Source organism: Pelodiscus sinensis, chromosome 24 (genome assembly GCF_049634645.1).
Source record: "Pelodiscus sinensis isolate JC-2024 chromosome 24, ASM4963464v1, whole genome shotgun sequence".
In the NCBI taxonomy this organism is placed as follows: Eukaryota; Metazoa; Chordata; order Testudines; family Trionychidae; genus Pelodiscus; species Pelodiscus sinensis.
This window is the reverse complement of record NC_134734.1, coordinates 111,359-127,058: the sequence shown is the minus strand read 5'-3', so window position 1 is coordinate 127,058 and position 15,700 is coordinate 111,359. Positions and strand designations below refer to the sequence as shown.

Below are 15,700 nucleotides of genomic sequence, written 5' to 3'. Positions count from 1 at the left end.
GGTTCTCCAGCCCCCGCCGCTGTCCCCAGCCCGGCCAGCTCCCCGTGTCACCTAGAGCCGCCTGCGGCAGCTACCACTTACCATCTGCCCCCCTGCCCTGGGGGCAGGGATCAGCCACAGCGCAGACGCGGGGGCCAGAGAGGTTTGGCTGATCCCCTCCGGGCCCAGGGCCAGACCCCCAAGAGGCTGCTCTCCGTCCCACCAGACAGCTGGCCGGGCCCCCTCACACTCACATGAGGCCACCTGCCCCCCACCCTGACACCAGCATCACCCGGGAGTGGGGTGGTCCCAAGGTGCCCATTGCTCCAGACCCCCCCTTTGGTCCCCAACACTGCGCCCTCCTTGCGGCTGGGTCTGTGCTCCAGCCCCCCAGGAGGTTCCCCCATGTGGGGCCGTGAACCCCCCTCCTGCCACTCCTGGGTGGGGGCAATTCTGGTTCCTTCCCTGCAGCCAGTCCCCAATAAATCAGTGCGGGAAACAAAAGGCCATTGTTTGACAGCTGGCCAGCCTGTTCCAACCACTGACCCCTGCTGGCCTCCCAGGGCTGGGACAGAAACCTGGGCGCCCCGCCAGCCCCTCTAACCACTAGACCCCACTGCTTTCCCAGATGTGGGGTAAGAACCCAGGAGTCCTGGTTCCCTGCCTGCCCCCTCTCACCGCTCAACACCACTGCTCTCCAGGATCTGGGGCTAGAACGCAGGAGTCCTGGCCCCCACCGCCTCTCGCTCTAACCACTAGGCCCCAGTCCCCACCCAGAGTGGACCCCTCCTTTGGGCAGTGATACAAGCAGCATCGTGTGGCCTCTCAGGGCTCCTTACTGCCCTGGGACCGCGCCATTCTGGGCCCAGCCTGGGGTGGGGGTAGGTGCCCCAGAGCCTCTTCGGAGGGAGTTTCCCCCTAACCCGGCTCCGGGGGCTCTGGCCCGGCCTGCAGGAGCCTGTCTGTGCCCGTGGCAGCGCCTCGCACGCCCGGGGTTTGCGGACCAGCCGGCCGGCAGCCCGTGCTCCAGCGTGGGAATCTTGCTGGTGGCTGTTGAGCGTGTGGGGTGCTCGGAGCCCGTCTCCCTGGCATTGGGGCTGTGTCCCCCCTAGAGCTCAGACCCTGCCCACATTGGGCACCGGCCGGCCGTGTCCCTGCTGGGCTCCCCCCTCCGGGAACCCTGCGCTAGGGGCAGAAGGCCCGTGGGGGGGGTCTGGGCTGGGGCAACGGGGGATGAGGATGCTCTCAGGCGCCCCATGTCCCAGCCCCGGCCTCTCCCCGCCCCAGATCCCCCCGGCCTGGCAGGGGCGGCCCTGGGCTGTGGTGCCACGTCCCCAGGCGGGTCCGGCTGGCAGGAAAGGCAGACGTGGCCACCTGTGAGAGGGCCAGGCCAGGTAATTGATGGCCCCGCAGCCGGATCCCTCCAGGAACTGGCTGTTCCCAGGCCCCGCAGCTATAAATCCCCACGGATGCAGGGCTGGCTGCATCCAACGGTCAGCTGCCCTCCTGCCCGGCGCTCGGCTCGGCACCATGGCCGCCCGCCTCGCCCTCTGCCTGCTCGCGGCGCTGCTGGCCACCGGTGAGTGGGAGTCTGGCGCCAACCACCGCCCCCACCCTTGGGGCTGCCCTCCCTCTAACCACTGCCCCCCGCTGCCCCAGGGGCTGCCCCCACGCTCACCACTGCCCCCCGCTGCCCCAGCTCTAACCACTACCCCTCACTGCCCTCGGCACTGCCCCCGCTGCCCTCGGCACTGCCCCCGCTGCCCTTGGCACTGCCCCTGCTCTAACCACTGCCCCCGCTGCCCTCGGCACTGCCCCTGCTCTAACCACTGCCCCTCACTGCCCTCAGCACTGCCCCTGCTCTAACCACTGCCCCCGCTGCCCTCGGCACTGCCCCTGCTCTAACCACTGCCCCTGCTGCCCTCGGCACTGCCCCTGCTCTAACCACTGCCCCCGCTGCCCTCGGCACTGCCCCTGCTCTAACCACTGCCCCCGCTGCCCTCGGCACTGCCCCTGCTCTAACCACTGCCCCCCGCTGACTCCCCAGAGCTCCCTCTCTAACCACTACCCCCCGCTGCCCTCGGCACTGGCCCTGCTCTAACCACTGCCCCCCGCTGACTCCCCAGAGCTCCCTCTCTAACCACTACCCCCCCCATTGCCCCCATAGAGCCAGGGAGAGAACCCAGGCCTTCTGGCAGCTCCATTTCACTCACCCTCCTGCTCTAACCATTAGACTCCACTCCCTAACCAAGGAACCCAGGAGTCCTGGCTCCCAGAACAGCTGCTGCAAGCCAGGCTCTGCTAGTGCCTGGAAGGAGCGCTGCGGGAGACCAGGCCAGGCTGCCGCACTGGAATGATCTGGGGGGGGGGGGGAGAAGTTGGCGACCCTACAGGTTACCCCCCCAACCCCCTCCCTCCCCAGGATGCTGCCTTCAGTGCGAACGCTGCACCAGCGCTGACAAGGCGTGCTCCGGAGAGCCGCAGGACTGCGAGCCCTCCCACACCTCCTGCCTCATCCTGACCTCCGAGACCACAGTCGGTGAGTGGCTGCGTGTCCGCCAGCCTGGTGGGGAGGGGCTGGGCACAGCTGCTAGCCAGCCAGCGGGGTCCCCAGCACGCCGGGCGCTGCCCAGACCCCGGCTGAGATCGGGGCCCTGTCGTGCGAGGTGCTCTGGCATCAACCTGTGGAACTCCTCGCCAGGGGATGTTGTGACGGCCAGGACTTTAACAGAGTTCCAAAGAGAGCGAGATAAATTCATGGAGGTTGGGTCCATCCATGGCTATTAGCCTGGGCTGGTATCCCCCTGGGGCCCCCGGGCAGCCTTCGCGGGGGGCTGGGTCCCGGCTCTGCCCGTCCAGCCCCAGGGATTCTTCTTCCCGTCTCGCCCGCAGGCAAGGAGCGGAAAATCGGCACGTACAAGGGCTGCACGGAGGCCAAGTTCTGCCCCCCGCGCTCCTCCAGCCTCAGCTCCGCCTTCGGCCTGCGCGTGCGGAGCGCCGCCAAGTGCTGCCAGCGCGACCTGTGCAACAAGGGGGCCTTGAAGTGTACGAACCAGCCCCCTGGCCGGCCCTGCGCTAACCACTGCACCCCGCTGCCCTCCTGGGACCAGGCCCAGAGCCCAGGCATCCTGGCGCCCAGCCCCTACGCTAACCACTGCACCCCGCTGCCCTCCTGGGACCGGGCCCAGAGCCCAGGCATCCTGGCGCCCAGCCCCTGCGCTAACCACTGCACCCCGCTGCCCTCCTGGGACTGGGCCCAGAGCCCAGGCATCCTGGCGCCCAGCCCCTGCGCTAACCACTGCACCCCGCTGCCCTCCTGGGACTGGGCCCAGAGCCCAGGCGTCCTGGCGCCCAGCCCCTGCGCTAACCACTGCACCGCACTGCCCTCGCCAGGCGTCCTGGCTCCCAGCCTCCACCTGCGCGTCCCCTTCCAGCCCGGGACACCCCCGCCCCGACTCAGCTCGAGGGGCTGCTGCTCTGGGCAGAGCCCCCGCCCCCGCGGCTGACTGTCCGTCCGTCCGTCTGTCTGTCCAGTGCCGCGGGCCCAGCCGAAGCCCAACCTGCTGCAGTGCCCGGGCTGCGTGTCGGAGGGCGCCGAGTGCGAGGCCAACGAGACCGTCCGCTGCCTGGGCCCCGAGACCCACTGCGTCTACTTCGCCGGCGCCATCAGCACCGGTACCGCCGGCAGCCTCCGACCCCCCCTCCAGATCCCCCCGGGCTCCCCGCGCCCCCCCGGCCCAGCCTCCGACCCCCCCGATCCCCCCGGGCTCCCCGCGCCCCCCCGGCCCAGCCTCCGACCCCCCCGATCCCCCCGGGCTCCCCGTGCCCCCCCGGCCCAGCCTCCGACCCCCCCGATCCCCCCGGGCTCCCCGCGCCCCCCCCGGCCCAGCCTCCGACCCCCCCGGGCTCCCCACGCCCCCCCGGCCCAGCCTCCGACCCCCCCGATCCCCCCGGGCTCCCCGTGCCCCCCCGGCCCAGCCTCCGACCCCCCCGATCCCCCGGGCTCCCCGCGCCCCCCCCGGCCCAGCCTCCGACCCCCCCGATCCCCCGGGCTCCCCGTGCCCCCCCGGCCCAGCCTCCGACCCCCCCGATCCCCCGGGCTCCCCGCGCCCCCCCCCGGCCCAGCCTCCGACCCCCCCGATCCCCCGGGCTCCCCGTGCCCCCCCGGCCCAGCCTCCGACCCCCCCCGATCCCCCCGGGCTCCCCGTGCCCCCCCGGCCCAGCCTCCGACCCCCCCGACCCCCCCGGGCTCCCCGTGCCCCCCCGGCCCAGCCTCCGAACCCCCCTGATCCTCCCGGGCTCCCCGCGCCCCCCCGGCCCAGCCTCTGACCCCCCCCGATCCCCCCGGGCTCCCCGCGCCCCCCCGGCCCAGCCTCCGACCCCCCCGATCCCCCCGGGCTCCCCGCCCCTCCCCGGCCCAGCCTCCGACCCCCCCGATCCCCCCGGGCTCCCCGCGCCCCCCCGGCCCAGCCTCCGACCCCCCCGATCCCCCGGGCTCCCCGCGCCCCCCCGGCCCAGCCTCCGACCCCCCCGATCCCCCCGGGCTCCCCGCCCCTCCCCGGCCCAGCCTCCGACCCCCCCGATCCCCCCGGGCTCCCCGCGCCCCCCCGGCCCAGCCTCCGACCCCCCCCCGATCGCCCCGGGCTCCCCGCCCCTCCCCGGCCCAGCCTCCGACCCCCCCGATCCCCCCGGGCTCCCCGCGCCTCCCTGGCTCAGCCTCCGGCCCCCCCGATCCCCCCGGGCTCCCCGCGCCCCCCCCGGCCCAGCCTCCGACCCCCCCCAGCCCCTCCCCTGGCCTGTGTCTGTGCCCAGGTAACATGGTGGCCTGGGCCCCTCTCCTCCCCTCCCCTCCTCTGGCCATTGCTCCCCCCTCCCCGAGGTCTCCCCTCCACAGCCCCTTGGCCTCCCCCCCGCCGGGCCCCCCAAGCCCCCAGGGCCCCCCCCCCCGTCATCTTCTCCAGTTCTGGGCTGTTCTCTGCAAGGACAAACTCCCCCCCCACCCCAGTACCCCCAGGTACCGAGCGCCCCCCGCAGGCAGCCCCATGGGCCCCCCATCCCCCTTGCCCACAGGGACAGGAGCTGGGAGCCCTGTGGAGATCAATGCAGGGACCGGTCACAGCAGCGACCCCGACAGGCAGGCTGGGGAAAGCCGGGCAGCTGCACCCACAGAGGGCGCGGTCCCTGGCTCCCCCCCCCCTGGGCACACGGGGGTGGCAGCACGGTCCCTGGACCCCCCCCCCGGGCACACGGGGGTGGCAGCACGGTCCCTGGACCCCCCCCCCCGGGCACACGGGGGTGGCAGCACGGTCCCTGGACCCCCCCCCCCGGGCACACGGGGGTGGCAGCGCAGTCCCTGGAACCCCCCCCCCGGGGAACACGGGGGTGGCAGCGCAGTCCCTGGAACCCCCCCCCGGGCACACGGGGGTGGCAGCGCGGTCCCTGGACCCCCCCCCCGGGCACACGGGGGTGGCAGCGCGGTCCCTGGACCCCCCCCCCGGGCACACGGGGGGGGCAGCACGGTCCCTGGACCCCCCCCCCGGGCACACGGGGGGGGCAGCGCGGTCCCTGGACCCCCCCCCGGGCACACGGGGGGGGCAGCACGGTCCCTGGACCCCCCCCGGGCAGACGGGGGTGGCAGCGCGGTCCCTGGACCCCCCCCCCCGGGCACACGGGGGTGGCAGCGCGGTCCCTGGACCCCCCCCCGGGCACACGGGGGTGGCAGCACGGTCCCTGGACCCCCCCCCCGGGCACACGGGGGTGGCAGCGCGGTCCCTGGACCCCCCCCCGGGCACACGGGGGGGGCAGCGCGGTCCCTGGACCCCCCCCGGGCAGACGGGGGTGGCAGCGCGGTCCCTGGACCCCCCCCGGGCACACGGGGGGGCAGCGCGGTCCCTGGACCCCCCCCGGGCAGACGGGGGTGGCAGCGCGGTCCCTGGACCCCCCCCCCCGGGCACATGGGGGGGGCAGCACGGTCCCTGGACCCCCCCCCCGGGCACACGGGGGTGGCAGCACGGTCCCTGGACCCCCCCCCCGGGCACACGGGGGTGGCAGCGCGGTCCCTGGACCCCCCCCCCCCGGCACACGGGGGTGGCAGCGCGGTCCCTGGACCCCCCCCCCCCGGCACACGGGGGTGGCAGCGCGGTCCCTGGACCCCCCCCCCCGGCACACGGGGGTGGCAGCACGGTCCCTGGAACCCCCCCCGGGCAGACGGGGGTGGCAGCACGGTCCCTGGACCCCCCCCGGGCAGACGGGGGTGGCAGCGCGGTCCCTGGACCCCCCCCGGGCACACGGGGGGGCAGCGCGGTCCCTGGAACCCCCCCCGGGCACACGGGGGGGCAGCGCGGTCCCTGGAACCCCCCCCGGGCACACGGGGGTGGCAGCGCGGTCCCTGGACCCCCCCCGGGCAGACGGGGGTGGCAGCGCGGTCCCTGGAACACCCCCCCCGGGCACACGGGGGTGGCAGCGCGGTCCCTGGACCCCCCCCGGGCACACGGGGGTGGCAGCGCGGTCCCTGGACCCCCCCCGGGCACACGGGGGGGGCAGCACGGTCCCTGGAACCCCCCCCCCGGGCACACGGGGGGGCAGCACGGTCCCTGGCTCCCCCCCCCCCCGGGCACACGGGGGTGGCAGCGCGGTCCCTGGCACCCCTCCCCCCGGGCACACGGGGGGGGCAGCACGGTCCCTGGCTCCCCTCCCCCCGGGCACACGGGGGTGGCAGCACGGTCCCTGGACCCCCCCCCGGGCACACGGGGGGGGCAGCACGGTCCCTGGACCCCCCCCCCGGGCACACGGGGGTGGCAGCGCGGTCCCTGGAACCCCCCCCGGGCACACGGGGGGGGCAGCACGGTCCCTGGCACCCGCCGGGCTTCCCAGGCGCTGAGCCGCGGGGCCCGGGGGGCCGGGTCGGGGTCGGGCGCCCGTTGGATTGTCACAATCTCTCCGTCTCGGGGGGCTGCTGGGGGGTCTCTGCGGCTCGCCCCCCCCCCCGTGACGCTGTCTCCGCTCTCTCCCAGGCACCCGGAATTACACCTACGCCGTGCGGGGCTGCGCCACCAAGAGCTCCTGTATCAGCAGGGTGGGGGTCTACAGGCTGCCGGGGGTCTTCACCGACGTCGTCATCACGTCCGAGTGCAACCCGGCCCGCACCCCCACCCCCAGCCCCAGCCCCAGCCCCGCCCCCACGCCGGAGAACTAGCCCCCGGCGCCGCCCAGCCCGGCCGGGGCCCAGGGAGCCGGCTGGGTCCTCGCGGGCCGAGAGTGCCGGCCACAGGCGCACGCCGCCAACTCCCGGGGCCGGGGGGTTTGTGTCCCGTGAGAAGTCACTGAATAAAGCATCCCCCAAGGGTGACAGGAAACACGCCTGGGGGTTTTAACAGGGCCCAGCCTGGGGCGGGGGTGGGCCGTGCCGGGCACAAGGGGGCTCTGATCACGGGGGTCTGGGCCGTGCCGGGCACAAGGGGGCTCTGATCACGGGGGTCTGGGCCGTGCCGGGCACAAGGGGGCTCTGATCACGGGGGTCTGGGCCGTGCCGGGCACAAGGGGGCTCTGATCACGGGGGTCTGGGCTGTGCCGGGCACAAGGGGGCTCTGATCACAAGGGTCTGGGCCGTGCTGGACACAAGGGGGCTCTGATCACGGGGGTCTGGGCCGTGCCGGGCACAAGGGGGCTCTGATCACGGGGGTCTGGGCCGTGCCGGGCACAAGGGGGCTCTGATCACGGGGGTGTGGGCCGTGCCGGGCACAAGGGGGCTCTGATCACGGGGGTCTGGGCCGTGCCGGGCACAAGGGGGCTCTGATCACGGGGGTCTGGGCTGTGCCGGGCACAAGGGGGCTCTGATCACAAGGGTCTGGGCCGTGCTGGACACAAGGGGGCTCTGATCACGGGGGTCTGGGCCGTGCCGGGCACAAGGGGGCTCTGATCACGGGGGTCTGGGCCGTGCCGGGCACAAGGGGGCTCTGATCACGGGGGTCTGGGCCGTGCCGGGCACAAGGGGGCTCTGATCACGGGGGTCTGGGCCGTGCCGGGCACAAGGGGGCTCTGATCACGGGGGTCTGGGCTGTGCCGGGCACAAGGGGGCTCTGATCACAAGGGTCTGGGCCGTGCCGGGCACAAGGGGGCTCTGATCACGGGGGTCTGGGCCGTGCCGGGCACAAGGGGGCTCTGATCACAAGGGTCTGGGCCGTGCCGGGCACAAGGGGGCTCTGATCACGGGGGTCTGGGCTGTGCTGGGCACAAGGGGGCTCTGATCACAAGGGTCTGGGCCGTGCCGGGCACAAGGGGGCTCTGATCACAAGGGTCTGGGCCGTGCCGGGCACAAGGGGGCTCTGATCACGGGGGTCTGGGCCATGCCGGGCACAAGGGGGCTCTGATCACAAGGGTCTGGGCCATGCATGGCACAAGGGGGCTCTGATCACGGGGGTCTGGGCCATGCATGGCACAAGGGGGCTCTGATCACGGGGGTCTGGGCCGTGCCGGGCACAAGGGGGCTCTGATCACAAGGGTCTGGGCCGTGCTGGACACAAGGGGGCTCTGATCACGGGGGTCTGGGCCGTGCCGGGCACAAGGGGGCTCTGATCACGGGGGTCTGGGCCGTGCCGGGCACAAGGGGGCTCTGATCACAAGGGTCTGGGCCGTGCCGGGCACAAGGGGGTTCTGATCACGGGGGTCTGGGCCGTGCCGGGCACAAGGGGGCTCTGATCACAAGGGTCTGGGCTGTGCCGGGCACAAGGGGGCTCTGATCACGGGGGTCTGGGCCGTGCCGGGCACAAGGGGGCTCTGATCACAAGGGTCTGGGCCGTGCCGGGCACAAGGGGGCTCTGATCACGGGGGTCTGGGCTGTGCTGGGCACAAGGGGGCTCTGATCACAAGGGTCTGGGCCGTGCCGGGCACAAGGGGGCTCTGATCACAAGGGTCTGGGCCGTGCCGGGCACAAGGGGGCTCTGATCACGGGGGTCTGGGCCATGCCGGGCACAAGGGGGCTCTGATCACAAGGGTCTGGGCCATGCATGGCACAAGGGGGCTCTGATCACGGGGGTCTGGGCCATGCATGGCACAAGGGGGCTCTGATCACAGGGGTCTGGGCCGTGCCGGGCACAAGGGGGCTCTGATCACAGGGGTCTGGGCTGTGCTGGGCACAAGGGGGCTCTGATCACGGGTCTGGGCCGTGCATGGCACAAGGGGGCTCTGATCACAAGGGTCTGGGCCGTGCATGGCACAAGGGGGCTCTGATCACGGGGGTCTGGGCTGTGCTGGGCACAAGGGGGCTCTGATCACAAGGGTCTGGGCTGTGCATGGCACAAGGGGGCTCTGATCACGGGAGTCTGGGCTGTGCATGGCACAAGGGGGCTCTGATCACGGGGGTCTGGGCTGTGCACGGCACAAGGGGGCTCTGATCACAAGGGTCTGGGCCGTGCATGGCACAAGGGGGCTCTGATCACGGGAGTCTGGGCTGTGCATGGCACAAGGGGGCTCTGATCACGGGGGACTGGGCCGTGCACGGCACAAGGGGGCTCTGATCACGGGGGTCTGGGCCGTGCACAGCACAAGGGGGCTCTGATCACTGGGGTCTGGGCTGTGCATGGCACAAGGGGGCTCTGATCACGGGGGTCTGGGCCGTACCGGGCACAAGGGGGCTCTGATCACAAGGGTCTGGGCCGTGCCGGACACAAGGGGGCTCTGATCACAGGGGTCTGGGCCGTGCACGGCACAAGGGGGCTCTGATCACAAGGGTCTGGGCCGTGCACGGCACAAGGGGGCTCTGATCACAAGGGTCTGTGCCGTGCACGGCACAAGGGGGCTCTGATCACAAGGGTCTGGGCCGTGCACGGCACAAGGGGGCTCTGATCACAGGGGTCTGGGCCATGCATGGCACAAGGGGGCTCTGATCACAGGGGTCTGGGCCGTGCCGGACACAAGGGGGCTCTGATCACAGGGGTCTGGGCCGTGCACGGCACAAGGGGGCTCTGATCACAGGGGTCTGGGCCGTGCCAGGCACAAGGAGGGGCCCAGTCTTGTGTAGGGCTGGGCAGCTGCCCGCTCTTTCAGCTGGACCCTAGGAAGAGAGGCAAACCCCCAGGCTCTCTGCTCCGACTCCCCGCTGCGAGGGAGGCCGTGGCAATGCAGTCCAGTGGTTAGTGCACTTTCCCAGGACTCAAGAGCCCCGGTTCAACTTCCTGCTTTGCCCAGACCCCTTTCGGTAAATCACCCATCCTGCCCCTGCCTCAGTTTCCCCATCTGGACAACAGAGCTAGCAGCCCTGCCTTGTGTGCCGGGAGGAAGCAGCAAGGGTGGGGCTAGCGAGTCTGGGGGGGGGGATGCGGTGCGTTGTGCCCCGCCCCTGGGGGAGCTTCCTCCGCTGCCTGGTCCGGACCCCCCTCAAACGGCAACTGTGGGCGGGGGAGGGGCAAGGCTACGTCGCAGACGTGCCCCAGATTTCTCCCTGCTGGGGGTGGGGGCTGGGCGAGCAGCACGGCCGGGTGCTCTGAGAGCCAGGCAGGCCGCCTGCTTCCCAAGTGTCCGTGCCCCGTACAGCCCAGGGGACGGGAGGGACTCGTGGGGGGACTGGAATTCACCCGGCTCAGCTTGGCCAGGGCTTCCCCTTCCCAGGGAGCAGCTGGGGCCAGGCCTCCGCCCCACCCCCCTCTGCCTGCCCCCTCACTCCTCAGCTGCGGGAGGAGGGGTCACTCAATGGGGAGCTGCCCACTGCCCCCCCCCCGCATTCCTATCTCTCCCCAGACCCAGAACCCCCCCACTAAGCCCCTCCCCCTGCGCTCCTGGATCTCCCCCCCATCCTTGCCTTGCCCCGCCCCTTCTCTGGGGCTCCGCCCCGCTCACTCGGAGTCCCCCCCCCTCTACACAGAGGAGTGGCCAGGTCACTGGACTCATTTACTGCCCCCAGGGTAAATCCAGAGTCACTCCCCTGGACTGCTGCTCCTGTTTACACCGGATACAAAGCTGGCCCCTGGGGATCGCCCCTCATCAGGGAAGGGGGCAGCTGGCGGGGGGGGGGGGGCTTTGGAGACGGTCCCAGGTGGTCTGGCCTGGCGCCTGCCACCTATTTCAGCAGCCCCTGAGCGGGGCAGGTTTGCAAACACTGGGGGGCTGAGCCGGCTGCCTGGCCTGTCCGTGGCTTTGTGGGTTGCCCGGCCAGCTAGTCAGTGGCTCTTTGCCCCCCCCGGGCCTCGCCACGGCCCCTCTGCTGCCCCCCAGAGACCCCAGGGACGAGAGCCTGCAGCCGACCGGGCAAACCTGCCGTCCTGGTTCGTGGCCTCTTGGAACGACGCCCCCAGGCTGCCCGCGCCCTCGGCACGCTGCCCCGCTGGCTGGAGCCGCACCGAGCGCCCGACTGGCTCTCCAGCCCCCGAGGCCTCGCCCGCAGCTCCCCGCCCGGGAGGGGCCGGAACAAAGCAGGGTTGGCCAGTAGCGAGGAGCCGGCAGGCTGGTGGCTCGGAGCCTGGTGCCAGGGTCCCGCTGGGAGAACCGTCCCAGCCTGGCCGGGTGACCTTGGGGCAACCACATCCCCCCGTTGTTTAGTGGGTTGGCGCAGGGAGAGATCGCGGGGCTCTCGGACCGGAGGGAGGGCGCTAGGGCTCTGCCCCCGTGTTTTTGGCTGGTTCTGGGGGGGGCCTGTGTTCACCCTTGTGCATCCACTGGTCTCTTTGTTGTGCTTCACGTGACTCCTGCGCACCTGGGCTGCTCTGCAGTGACTCTGTGTGTGTGTGTGTGTGTGTGTGTCTGTGTGTGTGTGTCTGTGTGTGTGTGTGCATGCGTGTGTCTCTGTGTGTGTCTGTGTGTGTGTGTCTGTGTGTGTGTGTGTGCATGCGTGTGTCTCTGTGTGTGTCTGTGTGTGTGTGCGCGTGCGTGTGTCTGTGTGTGTGCATGCATGAGCATGTGTGTCTGTGTGTGCGTGCGTGTGTCTCTGTGTGTGTGTGTGCATGTCTGTGTGCGCGCGTATGTGCATGTGTGTCTCTGTGTGTGCGTGTGTCTGTGTGCATGCCTGTGTCTCTGCATGTGTGTGTCTGTGTGTGTGTTGAGGGGGAAATCTCACTCCCCTGGGGTACAGAGCCCCCAGAAGGGTTCGAGGCCGGAGGTCAAATCAAATCAGTGAGGCAGGAGAGAAACCTAGAAGGAAAAACTTTATGATGCCTGCATGCAGGCTGGCACACCAAGAGTGAAGCAGCAGCCATGAGAGACAGATTCAGGGATCCTATACACAGGATGCTTAGACAGCTCAGTTGTGGATTGTTCTTCTTTAACATCTCAAAGTCTCAGCAGAAGTACTTTGAGACTTCTGTTCACCCCAGGAGAGCTAGAAGTAAGTTTTTACAGTACACAAAGCCACATGAGAACTTGAGTGGAGGAGTCTACAAAGCAAACTGTGACAAAGATCAGAGTTTACATGACACATTGTGACAGACTAGGAGTCTCCATGAAGTTGAGGTAGGAGGCATTGGAAGGGTCTTTGATTAGAGTTAATTTGATTTCTCTCTGTTACAGGGAGAGAGGCCTGGAAAACTTTTAACCCTGACAGCAGTTTTCTTTCGGAGAGTTTTGATTTCTGCACAGTCCCCCCTTAGACACAATTGGAGTTACTTGATTTTTTTCTCCCACAGTGTGTGAGTGTCTCTGTGCGTGCGTGTGTCTGTGTGCGTGTCTGTGTGTGCATGCCTGTGTCTCTGCGTGTGTGTGTCTGTGTGTGCATGCCTGTGTCTCTGCGTGTGTGTGTCTGTGTGCGTGTGTCTGTGTGTGCATGCCTGTCTCTGCGTGTGTGTGTCTGTGTGTGTGTGTGTGTGCATGTCTGACTGTGTGTGCGCGTATGTGCATGTGTGTCTCTGTGTGTGCGTGTGTCTGTGTGTGCGTGTCTGTGTCTCTGCGTGTGTGTGTCTGTGTGTGTGAGTGTCTCTGTGCGTGCTTGTGTGTCTGTGTGTGCGTGTCTGTGTGTGTGTGCGTGTGCAGTGCCCAGCGGAGGACGGGGTCCAGCCACACAAGGGGCAGGAGCTGATGTTTGGGGGGGGGGAGAACTGCCTGTTACACTGATGGGCAAACGGCACCTCGCACCAGGGGAGGGGGGGGGTCTCTGTGCGGGGGGCAGAGCGGTGGCCGGCGGGAACGGAGCGGTTCCAGCCCTGGCGGTTGCCGGCCACGCGAGGGCAGAGAAGAAGGCGCCGACAGTCTGACGGGCCGGAGGGGACGGGCCCGCCTCCCCGCTCCGCGGTTTGCTGCTGCCTGTTAAGCCAGGGAGCGAACCTGGCCGGGGCCGTGTGGGAATCCGGGGCCCGCGGGGCCCCAAACCCGCCGGTAGCTGCAGGGACCCCGGCTCCGCACCGCAGCCCAGAGGGAAGCGAAGACGAGCCCGTCGCAGCAGCTTGGAAGGAGCTGGCGGACTCTGAATTTCAGGGGCTGTTCCCTGGCGCCCCGCGGCCTGCCCAGCGACGCTACTGACACCTCTATTAACGGAGGCCCTGCTCGCCCTCCCAAAGGCCGTTGCTATTGCGATCTCCATGGAACTGGCCCCACGGGGGGCACGATACCTCCGTGTGTCCCACGAACCTGCCCACCCAGCAGCGGGGAGCCAGGGGAGCGGGGGCTAGTGGTTAGAGCTCAGCCCACCCGGCTGCTCCTCCGTCCCCTCCTACCGTGGTGGCTACAGAAGACACGGGTCTCGCCGACGTATTAGAGCAACGCGCCGCTCTTCGGAGCGGCTCTGGGAAGTACGAGGGGCAGCACCATGAAACCGAGCATGAAGCTGGCAGGCAGCCACGCTCCCCGAAGGCCAGGACGGTGCCGTGGGCCATCAGGCCACGAGCTGAAGCGGGCCTGGAGCGTTAGTCCTAAAGCCGGACACCCGCCGCCAGGGCCCTCGCCGACCCCTCCAATGCTGAAGGCAGTCGGTTCCAGGCGGACTTGCGGAGATCGGAAGGTTGCTGCTTGCCCGGTGTTGCCTGCCGAGCAATCCCCCTTCCCCGCATCGATGGCGTCTCTGCGCGCCTGGCGGGGACACAGGTTCAGAGCGTGGTTACAGATGCCCCTTGTGAGGCCACAGAAAATTGGGCCTAGGGCGGTTATGCTAAGACAGACCGAGAAGAGTCCAGCAAAGGGTTCTGGGGAGTCCCTGAACAGCATTGGAGACATGAGTTGAGCAAGGGCATGAGAGAAGCGACCAGCTGCAGTTTTGTACTTCCTGAGCTGAACAGCTTGCTTAAGACACTGCTAAGAAAACTTCCTGTCTCCTCGTCCGGTCCTTGCTTTCTGTCTGACTAAGAAAGGTGCTGATGTATCAAGGCACCGTGTACCGTTGGCAAGGTGTGCATCCACGCTGGACGTTCCTAACTAACAAAGGGGGCTGGGTTGCTTCAGTGAATAGTCGATGACGCGACGGAACTGTCTATATAACCCCACTTGCTATAGAAATCGGGGGCTGGGTCTCAGAGAGACGGGCTGCCCTCTATTGGCGTGTGCACTCTTCAATAAAGAGCGCGTGATTGGACCTTGCTGGTGTTGCCTGTCTCTTTGCGGTCAGACAACGAACGGACGCCGTCTGGGTTCGAGTCCCCGACACCGTCGAGAAGTCCCAGGAGCTGTCGACTATTGTGACGCGTACACGTGACCGTCGTGACCGTCGCTCCCCTCGGAATAACGGCTGCCCGGCTGTGTCCCCGAGGGCGCCGGGCCAGGGCTTCTGGGGCTTGCCAGGGGTCCAGCGCGATCTTGACGACATCCCGCTCACGGGCAGGAAGGAGGCGGATCGCCTCGAGAACTTGGAGGCTCCCCTACAAAGACAGGGAGAGCACGGCCCACGAGTCCCGTCAGTCGGCTTCGCTTGTTCCTAGGACCATTGAACTACAATGGAACGTTTCTCCTACAGTTCGCCACACTGCTAAAGCCACGGTGTGAGCTCCTTGGCCAGAGCGGGGCTGGGACGTGGGCTGACGCCTGCGCCGTTGCATTTAACCAGGGTCATTGTGCACAGGGCCGGCGGAGGCAGGGGTGAGCCGGGCAGCTGCCCAGGGCGCCAACCGATGGGGGACGCCTGATGGCAGCTGTAAGGGGCTGTCCAGGCTGCAGAGGGCCTCCTCGGGCTCTCACACATGGATCAGCTGTTGCCAGGTTCTGCCTGCCCCCAGGACACGTCTCCGGCGGAGTTGCCTGACTCTGCACTGCCGGGGAGCTACCGAGTCACGACACCTGCTCCATCCCCGCCTGGGCAAACAAACCCCTCCCTGAGCTGCCGATCCCACAGCCTCACCTGGTTGTGCTTTGAGCCCCGAGCCCACTGCCCGGCCCGCACCCCCAACCCCTTCGGGGCCAGAACGCCAGATGCCCGCACCCCCAACCCCTTCGGGGCCAGACGCCCGCACCCCCAACCCCTTTGGGGGCCAGAACGCCAGACGCCCGCACCCCCAATCCCTTCGGGGCCAGAACACCAGACGCCCGCACCCCCAACCCCTTCGGGGCCAGAACGCCAGACGCCCGCCGTAACTCCCCTCCAGAATGGCGGCTCCTCAGCGGCCAGACCTTTAGATCAGGCGAACCCACAGGCGGGGCAAACTAGCCCCGGGGTCGCGGGGGCTGGGGCAGTCTGCCCTCCTCCCCGGGGCAGTGTGTGTTTGATTTAAGGGACACTCTTGGGGGGGCCGTGATTGATCGTGTTGCTATAGTAACTGAGTTAGGTTGTTAAGGCTCAGCCCCGCCGGTTGTGGCTGGTTCTCGGTAGTTCTGTGTT

At 69.4% G+C, this 15,700-nt stretch overlaps 1 protein-coding gene across 1 annotated transcript; it reads left to right on the top strand.

The window, feature by feature from the left end:
* The first annotated feature begins 1,509 nt into the window (after positions 1 to 1,509).
* LOC142819676 (phospholipase A2 inhibitor and Ly6/PLAUR domain-containing protein-like) lies at positions 1,510 to 7,326 on the top strand. Its single transcript, XM_075908202.1, has 5 exons — positions 1,510 to 1,558; positions 2,402 to 2,518; positions 2,872 to 3,024; positions 3,514 to 3,654; positions 6,993 to 7,326. Exons 1-5 carry the CDS (start codon positions 1,510 to 1,512, stop codon positions 7,172 to 7,174), a joined length of 642 nt encoding a protein of 213 aa, XP_075764317.1. The 3' UTR covers positions 7,175 to 7,326.
* Positions 7,327 to 15,700: the final 8,374 nt, after the last annotated feature.

Bases quoted from the DNA above. Each gene is read 5' to 3' on its own strand.
- LOC142819676 (XM_075908202.1), top strand. From the start codon at position 1,510: ATGGCCGCCCGCCTCGCCCTCTGCCTGCTCGCGGCGCTGCTGGCCACC. The intron at 2,519-2,871 runs GTGAGTGGCTGC...TCTCGCCCGCAG, and splicing joins GACCTCCGAGACCACAGTCG to GCAAGGAGCGGAAAATCGGC. The intron at 3,025-3,513 runs GTACGAACCAGC...CTGTCTGTCCAG, and splicing joins CAACAAGGGGGCCTTGAAGT to TGCCGCGGGCCCAGCCGAAG.